The sequence below is a fragment of the Austrofundulus limnaeus genome, unplaced genomic scaffold, assembly GCF_001266775.1.
Source record: "Austrofundulus limnaeus strain Quisiro unplaced genomic scaffold, Austrofundulus_limnaeus-1.0 Scaffold42, whole genome shotgun sequence".
NCBI classification, from domain to species: domain Eukaryota; kingdom Metazoa; phylum Chordata; class Actinopteri; order Cyprinodontiformes; family Rivulidae; genus Austrofundulus; species Austrofundulus limnaeus.
The window spans coordinates 2,202,993-2,215,353 of NW_013952444.1; the positions used below are offsets into that span (position 1 = coordinate 2,202,993).

The following is a 12,361-nucleotide window of genomic DNA, read 5'->3' on the forward strand; positions in this document are numbered from 1 at the left end:
ATTATACATAAATGGCCTTCCAAAAATATTGAAGTATTCAAATATTTTAATGTATGCTGACGATACTGTTCTTTTTTTTGTGATGCTGTAATTCTGAGTGTTTTATGTGCTGCAGAACAGGAACCTGCTGTAAAACAGCAATTATGCTGAGTCAGGCTTGATTTTTAATGATCTTTTCCTGTTAAATAAATAAATCAAATCAAATCAAACTTGATTTCTTTTCCACAGTCCAGCCTTCTGAAAAGGACTGGCGGTCTGGATGAGAAGGTTGACTGGAACTGGTATGCAACATGTGCACAGAAGAGCCAAAGCACTTCTGCAGAACGAATCATCCGACGAGCCTTTTTCTCTCTTCAGGTCCGACGTTCTGTCTCCTGGTGAAATGCAGCGCCTCTCCTTTGCGCGGCTCTTCTACCTGCAGCCAAAATATGCCAGTGTGTTTTCCTCACCAGAGTTTTAATCAGCTTACAGTTTACTTTATGTAATGAGCTATACTGAACCGCCCTCCTTTTATTCTTTTTGCTTTTTAATGCACCAGTCTTAGATGAGGCCACCAGCGCTTTGACTGAGGAGGCGGAGGCACAGCTGTACAGAACGTGCAAACAGCTGGGCATGACTTTGGTCAGTCTGGGACACCGTAGCAGCCTGGTGAAGGTAGGCTTTATATTGAGCAGAGCGTTTCAGCTTTAAAGGAGACACATCCTGCTTTTAAATCCAAACGTCGCATTTAAATTGTTCAGTTTAGGTCTAAAAAAAGTGGAACTGCAATCTGAATTCCTCCTCATTGTAACTCCACAAGCCCCTCCTTTTCTGGGTCGTGTTCGATCAACTTGTTTTGAGGCTGCCTCTTTACATCTACGCAGCACCGGGAGAGAATAAATTCAACTTTTCTGCACTCCTAGAGACTCCAAGTACACAACAAAGTGCATTTAACGGCTAAAAAAGTGGATTTTGCACGATACGTCCCCTTTAAACTTCAACAAAACTAGTAAATAAATTAGTGTAATAAAACAATATTCTCTAAAATCCTTAATTTTTTCTGAAATCTGATGTCTGTAATTAAAAAAGCAATGTATTAACTGTCGTTCTATTTCTCTCAGTACCATGATGTCCAGCTGAAGCTGTGTGGAGGAGGACAATGGGAGGTGACCAAATTAAAAGGAGCCAGAGAGGAGGCAACGTGAACTCAGTCACATGAGAAAACACGGGAAGCAAAAAGACTCCTTTAATTATTCTGTGTCTTTAAGTGTTCTYGAGCGTGACGCTGTTAGCCCAGTTGAGCATTCGGAGGCTAAAGAGCCCCTTCTGTTTCTAAGCTTTTATGTTCCGAGTCATCGTTCAAAATAAGAAGTGGAAATTTTTCAGTTTTGATATGTTTATTATTGTGAAATAGCCTTTTATTGCCTTATGTTCAAATGGTCTGGTGTTAATTTGAGTTTAAAAAAACAATCTTCTTTGATAAAATTCTATTAAAAAACCAAAGTACATCTGTGCATTTCACAGTTTAAGGGCAAATTAATCTCATAGTGTTCAGATAGTCACTAAAAAAGGTTTTTTTTTAAGGCACAGGTTGGGTTAATTAAAATGCAGCAATATGAAATGTGGTAATCTTCATAGTTTTGATTAGATTGGAATGTTTTGTTTCTAAGGCTCGTCATTTTCTTAAGAGCTTTTCGTGGCCTTGAATAATCTCCTGAATCGCTGCAGGATCATCCAGAGTGCTGAGGTCCCCCAAACCGTCCAGGTCGCACTCCACCACTTTCCGCAGGACCCGCCGCATGATCTTACCCGAGCGGGTCTTCGGCAGACGTTTCACAAACTGCGACACAAACCAACGAGTCGAGTTAGTGAGGGGAAGTCGCTTTCAAATCTAAAGTTTCAAAATCAGAGCTGATTTTACCTGAATAAAGTCCGGACAAGCGTACTTGGCGATTTTTTCCGACACCATGTTGCTCAGCTGCTTGGACAAATCCGCCTCCTGAACGTTTACACCTTTTTTGAGCACCACGAAAGCGTACACACCTGGCAGATGAAAAGATGTTTGTGTTTATGTTTGGACACTGGAAAACGTGTATCAGTTTACGCAGAAAATTTGTTACTTGCCTTGACCTTTGATGTTATGAGAATAACCTATGACAGCTGACTCAGCTACTGAAGGACACTGGTTCTGTCACAGATGACACAAATCAAAATCTATCAGTTTACACTTGAAGGAGAAAATTTTGTAAAAATGGCACTGAAATTTAGACCAAAATGCTGTCATGAAAACTATGATTCTAACCTAAATGCTTAATGAATTGAGAAATAATTTATGTAAATTGATTCTTCTCAGACAAAATCAATAAAATGACTTGTTTTAACCACCACCTACAGGCCAAATTGTATTTTTTTGATAAGTTTGAGCAAGTGTTCTCAGTTACTCTTTGACATAAAAACTGTATTTACCACGACGTCCTCTATCTCTGCCGTCCCAATCCTGTGACCGCTCACGTTGATGACATCATCAAGGCGTCCTGTGATCTGGTAGTACCCCTCCTCGGAACGATAGGCACCATCACCGGTAAAGAAGTAACCTACAGTAGAAACACAAACAGTAGGATACAGATTGTTTTTCTGCTCTTTACGTTGAGACAGTGAAGAAGTTTGGGACAAGAACGCATCAAACTACCGGGATAAGGCTGGCAGTAGGTGTCAATGAATCTCTGGTGGTGGTTGTGAATAGTTCTGGCCATACCAGGCCAAGGCTGAGCTATACACAGAGCACCAGATATGTTGTTGGAAGTCTGCACTTTGCCCTGGAGAAACAACAAAAAAGGGCAGATCTTTTATTGGTGTAATTAAGAAAAATCAGTGTGTGCCGTTAAAATTGAAACATCAGATTGAATCTTGTGAAAGTTTGTATCAGCGCAAAAATACCCCTTTCATTGCAAAAGCAATAACAAAAACAGTGCGGCAGATTTTTTTTTTTTTGGCACATAAATGGTGAGACATAGATGAGAGCAGGGTGGGTATCAAAAGTGACCCAGCTACTGACTAGATTATAATCCCAATCTGAGCCCTTCTCCAGGCCATTCCCATTCGTACATCGCACACACACACACACACACACACACACAAAACCAAGCCCTCACCTCAGTGTCCATGAGCACTGGCTTAATGCCAAAGAAGGGTCTCATAGCCATCCCAGGGACAATCTCTGCATCTGGATCTGATGGCTTTGGGGCGATGCAGATGCCACCTGTTTCTGTGCACACACACACACACAAACACACAGTTTTACAATTTAAGGATTTGAGGTGGTCTTATGCAGAAGTTGCCATATTAACAAAGAAGAGCTAAAAATCTGTTAATGTTAGCTGCTATTAATTTCTCTATTACGCCTTTGGTGCTTAGTCCCAACTTAATGAATTAAAGAGAGCATTTTAAAACATGCAAAAATGGTTATATTAATTAAATGATACAATTTTCAGTTTTGGACAAAAGTTTAATTTTGGTGTTCCTCAAGGCTCAAAGTTTGGGCCACTGTTTGTTTTAACAAACAGTAAATATTTGTTCTACTGGCACATCACCGAAAACAATTAGGTCTCACAACACTACTACGTTAAAAATAATTAGCTATGTTTTAAAACCCAGTACACTCAGAGAACAGTATGTGTTGGGATGGTTCTCGGCTACTACCACATCAAATCTAAGCTCAAAATCTGTAAAACTGACTCAGKTCTTGTTTTGACAGAATTATCTTATTAGCAAACATCTTTCATTTGATCTAATTTCTGCAAATCGTCTCAGAAACTTTAACTTGTTTCACAACCCACACAAGGCCCTGACCTTAACCAATGCTTTGTTTGTGCATGTTTCCTTTCATTTTCTGCAAAGTGAAAATCAAATAAATGGGCGTATTTAAAATTACCATTTTTATACTGAAGAAATGAAAGTAATGATTATAAAAACTGTATTTTATAAACCAAACAAAATGAGCCATAAAAGATAGAGCTGAGTAACGGTTTATGAATCTGACATAAGCCCTTCTCATGGCTCCAGATGCAGATTGTGGAATTACAGCCATACTAAGTAAATTAAATGCAATTAGAGCTGCCCAGGCCTCGGGGGCGTCTGGTAATCCACCTTGTGGTGTCGGTGGCACCAGTGCTGGAAACAGCTAGAAAAGTAGGACACAGCAGATGATGCCACAATAGCATTAAGAACTGACATCCTGTTCATGTTAGCTGTGAGAGTTGTGGTCGAAACACGGTCCCAGACAAAAAACTAAGTTAATCTTTCTACTCAATATCAAGCAGCTGTTTTATCTTAAAGAAAACGAGAATTCCCTCACCCAGCTTCTAGTTTGTGTTTTGGTATCGACTGAAGCTTCTCCATCTTCTCTTCTTGCCTGCAATGGTCGATCCAACTAACAGAACGTATTCCAACAACAAATAAAAATCTATTTTTGGGCTACTCGCATCCAGATAAACCAAATGGTCTTTATGAATAATGCCACTTAGCCCTAATTGAAAACACTAGTCTAGAAAAATACCATAACAACATAATCCTTTTTAGCGAAGTAGGGTATTTAGGTCATATCTGTGTCTCTGGCTCTTAAGCTCTTTATGTTCGGATGTTTAATTATCATCAAGATTGGATTTTTGCCGTTCATATGGTAATTAATGCGAGTTCGCCCCATTTGGTTATTACTCAATCTGATTAGGACGAACAGAGGATGAAACACATCGTGTCAGTCAGGTCTGGTGTTCATCCACAAAATAGACGTTATTAGCAAAATCAGCTGATTAGCTGACAGCTACAGCTATAGAGGCATGACGGTTGTTTTGTTAAAACTTTATAGGGTTTTATAGCTCTTAACAACCCATCTACATCTTATATACTTTCCTAAAAGAGCACTGCACTAGACTGCATGTTTACGTGTGGTTCCTAAAACAAGATGCGGAGCTTTCAGCTATCAGGCTCCTCTCTTGTGGAACCAACTTCCAGCTTCTGTTTGTGAGGCTGACACTCTGACTTATTTTAAAACCAGGCTTAAGACTTTCTTTTTTGATAAATCCTATAGTTAGGTTGGTTTGGGTTTCCAAATGTAATCCTTAGTTAGATTGCTATAGATACTAAAGACAAATTTTACACAATCTGCTAGTTTTACTCCACCAAGGTTGCCCTTTGTCACCGATTCTGTTCATAACTTTTATGGACAGAATTTCTCGGCGCAGCCGAGGTGTTGAGGGRATCCTTTTTGGTGGCCTTAGGATCACATCTCTGCTTTTTGTGGATGATGTGGTCCTATTGGCTGCATCAGATCATGATCTCCAGCTCTCACTGGAGCGGTTCGCAGCTGAGTGTGAAGCAGCCGGGATGAGGATCAGTGCCTCCAAATCCAAGACCATGGTCTTGAGCCGGAAAACGGTAGGGTGCCTCCTCCGGGTCGGGGAGGAGTTTCTGTCCCAAGAGGAGTTTAAGTATCTCAGGGTCTTGTTCACGAATGAGGGAAGAATGGAGCAGGAGATCAACAGGCGGATTGGTGCTGCGTCTGCGGTGATGCGGGCGCTGTACCGGTCTGTCGTGAAGCGAGAGCTGAGACAGAAGGCAAAGCTCTCGGTTTACCGGTCGGTCTACGTACCTACCCTCATCTATGGTCACGAGCTTTGGGTCGTGACCGAAAGAACGAGATTGCAGATACAAGCAGCTGAAATGAGTTTCCTCTGCAGGGTATCTGGGCTCTCCTTTAGAGATAGGGTGAGAAGCTCAGTCATCTGGGAGGGACTCAGAGTAGAGCTGCTGCTCCTCCACGTCGAGAGGAGCCAGCTGAGGTGGCTTGGGCATCTGGTTAGGATGCCTCCTGGACGCCTCCCTGGTGAGGTGTTTCGGGCATGTCCCACTGGGAGGAGACCCAGAGGAAGACCCAGGACACGCTGGAGGGACTATGTTTCTCAGCTGGTCTGGGAACACCTTGGGATTCCCCCAGAGGAGCTGGCCCAAGTGGCTGGGGAGAGGGAAGTCTGGGTCTCTCTGCTTAGGCTGCTGCCCCCGCGATCCGACCCCGGATAAGMGGAAGAAAACGGACGGACGGACTGCTAGCTCTCTTAGATGGATAACATTTACCAATTGATATTTCAAAATGCACCAACTGTGAATTTATTATAATTATTAAGGATGCAGAAGATAAATGTGTGATACTTGAAATATAATGACCCATGACTTGTTGCAATATTGATATTATGCTTAATGGTATGACAATAACGTAAATATGCAATATATTATACTGCCCTACTGAACAATAAAACATCTGGTTTMATTTTTGAGTCCACCAAAAGGGAAAGCTCCCTCTCTTCAAACACCCACGTGTGTGTTTGTGTGTATGCACACATAACCATAGTTACAAATGTTACGTAACACTATCCTTGCTTGAGAAATTGAGCTGAGAGCTCTTCCCTTTTCTGTTGGCTGTTGCAGTGCGGACGTGACTGTTTTTCAAGAGGAGGCTGGGAACCTAACTTCCACTTGAACCGGGATCGTGAACGCATCAAGTTCTAAAATCGTACTTCAAAATTCTCAACATGAGCACAGAAACAAATTACAGTGTGTTCATACAGGACAACATATAACAAGCTAATACAAACTGTAGAGCTAAATGAACGTAAGGTACAAATATAAATAAAGTATATATTCAGTCACCAGTTTGCCACCAGGTGTCCACCACAGGACAGCGTCCTTCCCCGACCACCCTGTGGTACCACTCCCAYGCTTCAGTGTTGATTGGTTCACCAACTGCAGACAGATTAAAAACAGCTTGAATTACTTTATGATGTAACTGAATGTTTTGGGTATAAATTACTTGCAAGTGCATTTGGTAAACAGAGACTGACAGTGGAGAGATTTATTTTTAACACCTGATCATCAGAAAAGCAATCTGGTTCAGACAGTTTTGCTATCTGTATATCACAGTTTCAGGGTTTTTCACAGTCCTCTTGATGTCAGACACGTTTGTATTTCTGTTCTTATTAGGACTGTGTATTGACTTACAGTTATTTCTGTAGCCCAACCCTGGCCCTTACCCTAACCCCCAAAAGCAGTTRTTCAGGCCTCTACAATCTTTACTGTCAAAGTGTGGAATAAAACTATAAAACTGAGGTTGAACCTGAGGTTTCTAAAAGAAAAAACAATTATTTCAGTTTGAAGGCAGCATTAATTTTAACTGAGACAAAGTAAAATACAAATAAAAGTCTTCTTAGGWGTATTTTTTTACATGAACTCATCAGGTGCATAATCTAAACTGTTGTTGAAAGTCTAACACTAAGTTTGTTGCATGAATGCCCTGTTGTACCACCTTGTAGYGGTTCAGTAGTTACGTCACATGTTCCTACTGTTCTGTGCCCTTTATGAGGTAACTCCAGGTTAAATGTGGGTTTTTCCGACTCGTAAAGTTGTCGATTATCGTGCAAACTATTGCCGGAAACATAAGCAAAATTCTTATATGATGTTTCAAAGCCAGGTCTAAACCATAACAATTAAATATGAGTTCCCATGTTGGCCTCAGAGCTCGTGCTGAGTGCTGAAATTTTTCAGAAGTTTTTAAACTCAGCAGCAGTTCRTAAATGAAAGTGCTTTTTTTTTCCTTTCAGAGGATCAAATTTCACATACCAGAGCCGAGCGTTTTGAGGGTGGAGCGATCGTACTTCTTCACCCACTGGTCTCCRTACTTAATGAGGAGGCGGATTGCTGTGGGAGCCCCGTAGAACTGGTTAACCTTCAGCCGCTCGACCATGTCCCAGTATCTTCCTGCGGATCAGACGACGTGCTTAAATGAACTTGTTCAGATGTTTCAATGTGAGATAAGGACAATCCAAACTTGTGATAAGAGTTAAAGCAGCATTCTGCGAGGTAAAAACATAAACTACAGAAGATGATTTGTGCTCTGCCTCCTTTTGGACATAATGAAGTCAGATACAGTGGRACGATTGTGGTTCTGGTTCCAAATTTAGCTGCAAAAAGAAGTTATTCACAGACAGAGACAGAGGCCTGCAAGACTCGTGACAAAAATATTGTGGGGAAACAGTTTTTGGTACCTTTCATGCAAGAGTTTTAAAATGAGATCATCAGTGTTGAGAAATGATGGAGTTACAGCCAGTTTGGTCAAACCATGAAAATAACTTTGTGTTTATTTTCACTCATCATAGCAAGATGTCGTGTGATCTGTTGTAACTCAGAGAATGTGTTAAGGATGACTCTCAGCTACAAYCACACCAAATTTTAGCTCAAAATCAGTAAACCTGATTGAGTCATAACCACTGTTGTGTTTCTTATGGTCACTATGAGGCAGCCATCTTGAAACAGGTTGACTCCAAATGTTAATCAAAGATGTACATATAATAAATTTTTGTATTTGCTGAAATTGCTTATCTGTGGCAGCCATTTAAATCACATTGACTTAGAAATTTAATCAGTTGTAAAGGTAATCCAACAGTATATACGCCTCAGATGTGTTGCCATTTACGCCAAACTTCAGTGAAAAATACTTTGATAAACAGCGACGGTGTATCCCCGTAATTATAAACAACAGCGTAAGCGGAAATATAAAACCAACTTCTGCTATGAATTATGGGTAGTGGTGTGAAATCAGGAATACTTTGGATACCTGGGTCAGGGTAAACCGGAGTGCTCTCAAAGAGAACCGTGGTTCCTCCGTTGGCCAGGGGTCCGTAGACGGCGTAACTGTGTCCTGTGATCCAGCCGATATCTGCCACACAGCCGAAAACGTCGCCGTCGTGGTAGTTGAAGACGTACTGGAGACGAAACAGAAAACCACAAGTTTTTGTATTTGTTATTTAAATATTGCTATATGTTGTTTTATTTATTTTTGACGCTCTTAGTTTGAAGTTTAGCCGCTACAGATGCTACACCAGAGGTCTCCAAACTTTTTTTTTCCTCAAGAGCTACTTTCACAAAATTAAATTGTCCGAGAGCTACTTTTTGCAACATTTAATTTTGAACTTAAACTCAAACCATTGGAATAAGCTTGTTTTGCACAAGAAACGTTGTCTTCAATTCACATGAACCCACCACAAAGAACACTGAATTCACATGAATGTGCTTTTTGTGTTTATGCATTCATATTATAGTGTATTTCACACTAATAACTTAGGGTTTAACTGCAACAGATTTGTGCGCAAATAATGTCGGGCGATGGGTCTCAGATTTTTTTTCGCATTGTAGACTCCAGTGGGAAGAAACCCCCTGTAGTGACATACAGTGGTTTGCAAAAGTATTCATACCCCTTGAACTTTTCCATATTTTGTCACATTACAACCACAAACATAAATATATTTCACTGGAATTTAATGTGAAAGACCAACACAAAGTGGTATACAATTGTGAAGTGGAAGCAAAATTTTACATGAATCAAAACATTTTTTACAAATAAAAAACTGAAAAGTGCGACGTGCAAAAGTATTCAGCCCCCTTTTCCCTGAGTGCAACCAATTGCATTCAGAAGTTGCCTGATGACTGCTAATGACTCAAAAGGGTCCACCTGTGTGTAATCTAATCTCAGTACAAATACAGCTGCTCCGTGACGGCCTCAGATGTTGGTTAAGAGAATATTGGGGAGCAAACAGCATCATGAAGTCCAAAGAACACACCAGACAGGTTAGGAATATGGTTTTGGAGAAGTTTAAAGCAGGCTTAGGTTATAAAAAGATTTCCCAAGCTTTGAACATCTCACGGAGCACTGTTCAATCCATCATCCGGAAATGGAAAGAGTATGGCACCACAGTAAACCTGCCAAGACAAGGCCGTCCACCTAAACTTACAGGCCGAACAAGGAGATCACTGATCAGAGAGGCAGCCAAGAGGCCCATGGTGACTCTGGATGAAATGCAGAGAGCCACAGCTCAGGTGGGGGAAACTGTCCACAGGACAACAATTAGTCGTGCACTACACAAATGTGGTCTTTATGGAAGAGTGGCAAGGAGAAAGCCATYGTTAAAAGAAAACCATAAGAAGTCCCGTTTGCAGTTTGCCAGAAGCCATGTTGAGGACACAGCAAACATGTGGAAGAAGGTGCTTTGGTCAGACGAGACCAAAATTGAACTTTTTGGCCACAATGCAAAACGCTATGTGTGGCGGAGAAAGAACATTGCACATCACTCTGAAAACACCATCCCCACTGTCAAATATGGTGGTGGCAGCATCATGCTCTGGGGGTGCTTCTCTTCAGCAGGGACCGGGAAGTTGGTCAAAGTTGATGGGAAGATGGATGGAGCCAAATACAGGGCAATCTTGGAAGAAAACCTGTTGGAGTCAGCAAAAGATTTGAGACTGGGGCGGAGGTTCACCTTCCAGCAGGACAACGACCCTAAACATAAAGCCAAAGCTACAATGGAGTGGTTTAAAAAAAAGAATATTCATGTGTTAGAATGGCCCAGTCAAAGTCCAGACCTAAACCCAATTGAGAATTTGTGGCAAGATCTCAAAACTGCTGTTCACAAACGCTCTCCATCCAATCTGACTGAGCTTGAGCTGTTTTGCAAGGAGGAATGGGCAAGAATTGCAGTCACTAGATGTGCAAAGCTGGTGGAGACATACCCTAAAAGACTTGCAGCTGTAATTGCAGCAAAAGGTGGCTCCACAAAGTATTGACTCAGGGGGGCTGAATAATTTTGCACATCGCACTTTTCAGTTTTTTATTTGTAAAAAATGTTTTGATTCATGTAAAATTTTGCTTCCACTTCACAATTGTATACCACTTTGTGTTGGTCTTTCACATTAAATTCCAGTGAAATATATTTATGTTTGTGGTTGTAATGTGACAAAATATGGAAAAGTTCAAGGGGTATGAATACTTTTGCAAACCACTGTATATCGCAGTGGGAGGGGTTTCTCAGGAGTTTGGCATAGTGTGTCTCAAGAGGCCATGAAAGATGTGTGCGAAAACGAATGCCTAACAACCACGTAACCACGCGTCATCTGTCAATCGGCCACACTGAGACCTAAACTGTTTGATTGACAACCAAGGGGGAGGGACATCTATAGATTGACTGGAATTAAATGAAAGTTTGTTTGGCCAGTGACAAATTAAATTTTGCTTCTCCTAATTTTTCACAAGCACTGCAGAGCTACTTTAAATGAGCTCACAAGCTACTTGTTGGAGACCCCTACACGTTACACGCACAGTGTCTGACACGTCCAGAACTGCTTGTAAGATAGGATGGTTTTTATTTAATTTGGGCAAAATGGCATAAAAATTGAAGTTTAGCACTTGCAAATTTTTAGTGGACCTAATTTAGCGGAAGCTAATCGGCCTGCTAACCGTTTCCAAAAAGCTAGTCCGCTAAGAAGCTATTTCCACTATTAGTGGATTAGCAAAATCGTGTCCACTACTGCTGTAAACTCACATTGGGCTAACTACATTACTTAAAAATGTAGAAAAACTGGATTAGTGTAAAAAAATGAACTCGAGTTTAGATTTTGAAAAAGGAAAAGGGTGACACTGCGGCTGGTTTACCCTGTGTGTGAGGGCAGCGTACAACAGGTACCCAGCCTGTGTGTGGACGAGGCCTTTGGGCTTCCCGGTGCTGCCAGACGTGTAAAGCAGGAACAAGACGTCCTCGCTGTCCATCACTGCAGGTTCACACACCACGTCCTCCTTCAGCATCTCCTGCAGCACAGTGAGGTTTAACATCAACACACCTCAATGATGAACTGTTGGTGTTATTACGTGAGCCGGAGGCCTCATGTCTGCTACTGCCTCCGTCTTTCTCACCTCGTCCATGGGGATGTCCCTGGCTGTCATGGCGACCGGATTGTCTGTTCTCATGGCAACAAACACCCGCCGTACAGACGGACAACTCTGCACCGCTGCGTCCACCGTCCTCTTCAGCTCCGTGACCTTCCCCCCCCTGAGGCCCTGGTTCACCGTGATGACGGTGCTGGACTCGGCTACAAATACACAAAAGGATAAAGTCTGAAAAAACTGCTTCCTGTTGTTGCCTTTTTATTCAAATGTCTTCRAAGTAAGAAAGTAATTTTGACTAACAGAGCTAAAAAAGAATAAAGTGCCTGTGACATGCTTCTCCTTCAAATTCAAAAAGTCAAAGAAAACTTTGTTCTATCTRAGAAACTTGTCCATTTGGACACAACTGACCTATTTTCTTTTGAACTTGGCTCGGCAAAAGGGAAACAGGAAGTGACATCAAAGGGGAACTCCTTTAAGAAAAATAACTCACTGATCTTTGTTTAGTGAAACTTTATGATTAGTGCTGTACCAAATGATTATTCAATTATCAATTAATCTAACTATTTTTTCGATTAATCGATTATTCTAACAACAAATCTATAAGTTATTCTGATGTGAGTG

General features: G+C 41.3%; 2 protein-coding genes across 4 annotated transcripts in view; one reads left to right on the top strand and one right to left on the bottom strand.

Annotated features, from left to right (window-relative positions):
- The window catches only part of abcd4 (ATP-binding cassette, sub-family D (ALD), member 4), a 12,200-nt gene extending 10,514 nt beyond the window's left edge, over nucleotides 1–1,686 (top strand). For 2 of the 3 annotated variants that reach the window (XM_014007542.1, XM_014007544.1), the window contains 4 exons: nucleotides 229–281; nucleotides 358–434; nucleotides 539–654; nucleotides 1,101–1,686. In XM_014007542.1, the coding sequence (XP_013862996.1) occupies nucleotides 229–281; nucleotides 358–434; nucleotides 539–654; nucleotides 1,101–1,184 (330 nt within the window). In that variant the 3' untranslated portion in view covers nucleotides 1,185–1,686. Of the gene's footprint in view, nucleotides 1–228; nucleotides 282–357; nucleotides 435–538; nucleotides 655–1,100 lie in introns of those variants that run through there. The other variant, XM_014007545.1, reaches the window with a different exon arrangement.
- The window catches only part of LOC106516928 (acetyl-coenzyme A synthetase 2-like, mitochondrial), a 13,671-nt gene continuing 2,667 nt past the window's right edge, over nucleotides 1,358–12,361 (bottom strand). Inside the window, exons 4-14 of the mRNA XM_014007541.1 lie at nucleotides 11,768–11,943; nucleotides 11,510–11,662; nucleotides 8,642–8,789; nucleotides 7,648–7,785; nucleotides 6,682–6,774; nucleotides 3,132–3,244; nucleotides 2,669–2,795; nucleotides 2,446–2,573; nucleotides 2,104–2,167; nucleotides 1,901–2,022; nucleotides 1,358–1,819 (exon numbers count right to left, since the gene is read on the bottom strand). Coding sequence (XP_013862995.1) covers nucleotides 1,655–1,819; nucleotides 1,901–2,022; nucleotides 2,104–2,167; nucleotides 2,446–2,573; nucleotides 2,669–2,795; nucleotides 3,132–3,244; nucleotides 6,682–6,774; nucleotides 7,648–7,785; nucleotides 8,642–8,789; nucleotides 11,510–11,662; nucleotides 11,768–11,943 — 1,427 coding nt within the window. The 3' untranslated portion in view covers nucleotides 1,358–1,654. The remainder of the gene's footprint in view (nucleotides 1,820–1,900; nucleotides 2,023–2,103; nucleotides 2,168–2,445; nucleotides 2,574–2,668; nucleotides 2,796–3,131; nucleotides 3,245–6,681; nucleotides 6,775–7,647; nucleotides 7,786–8,641; nucleotides 8,790–11,509; nucleotides 11,663–11,767; nucleotides 11,944–12,361) is intronic.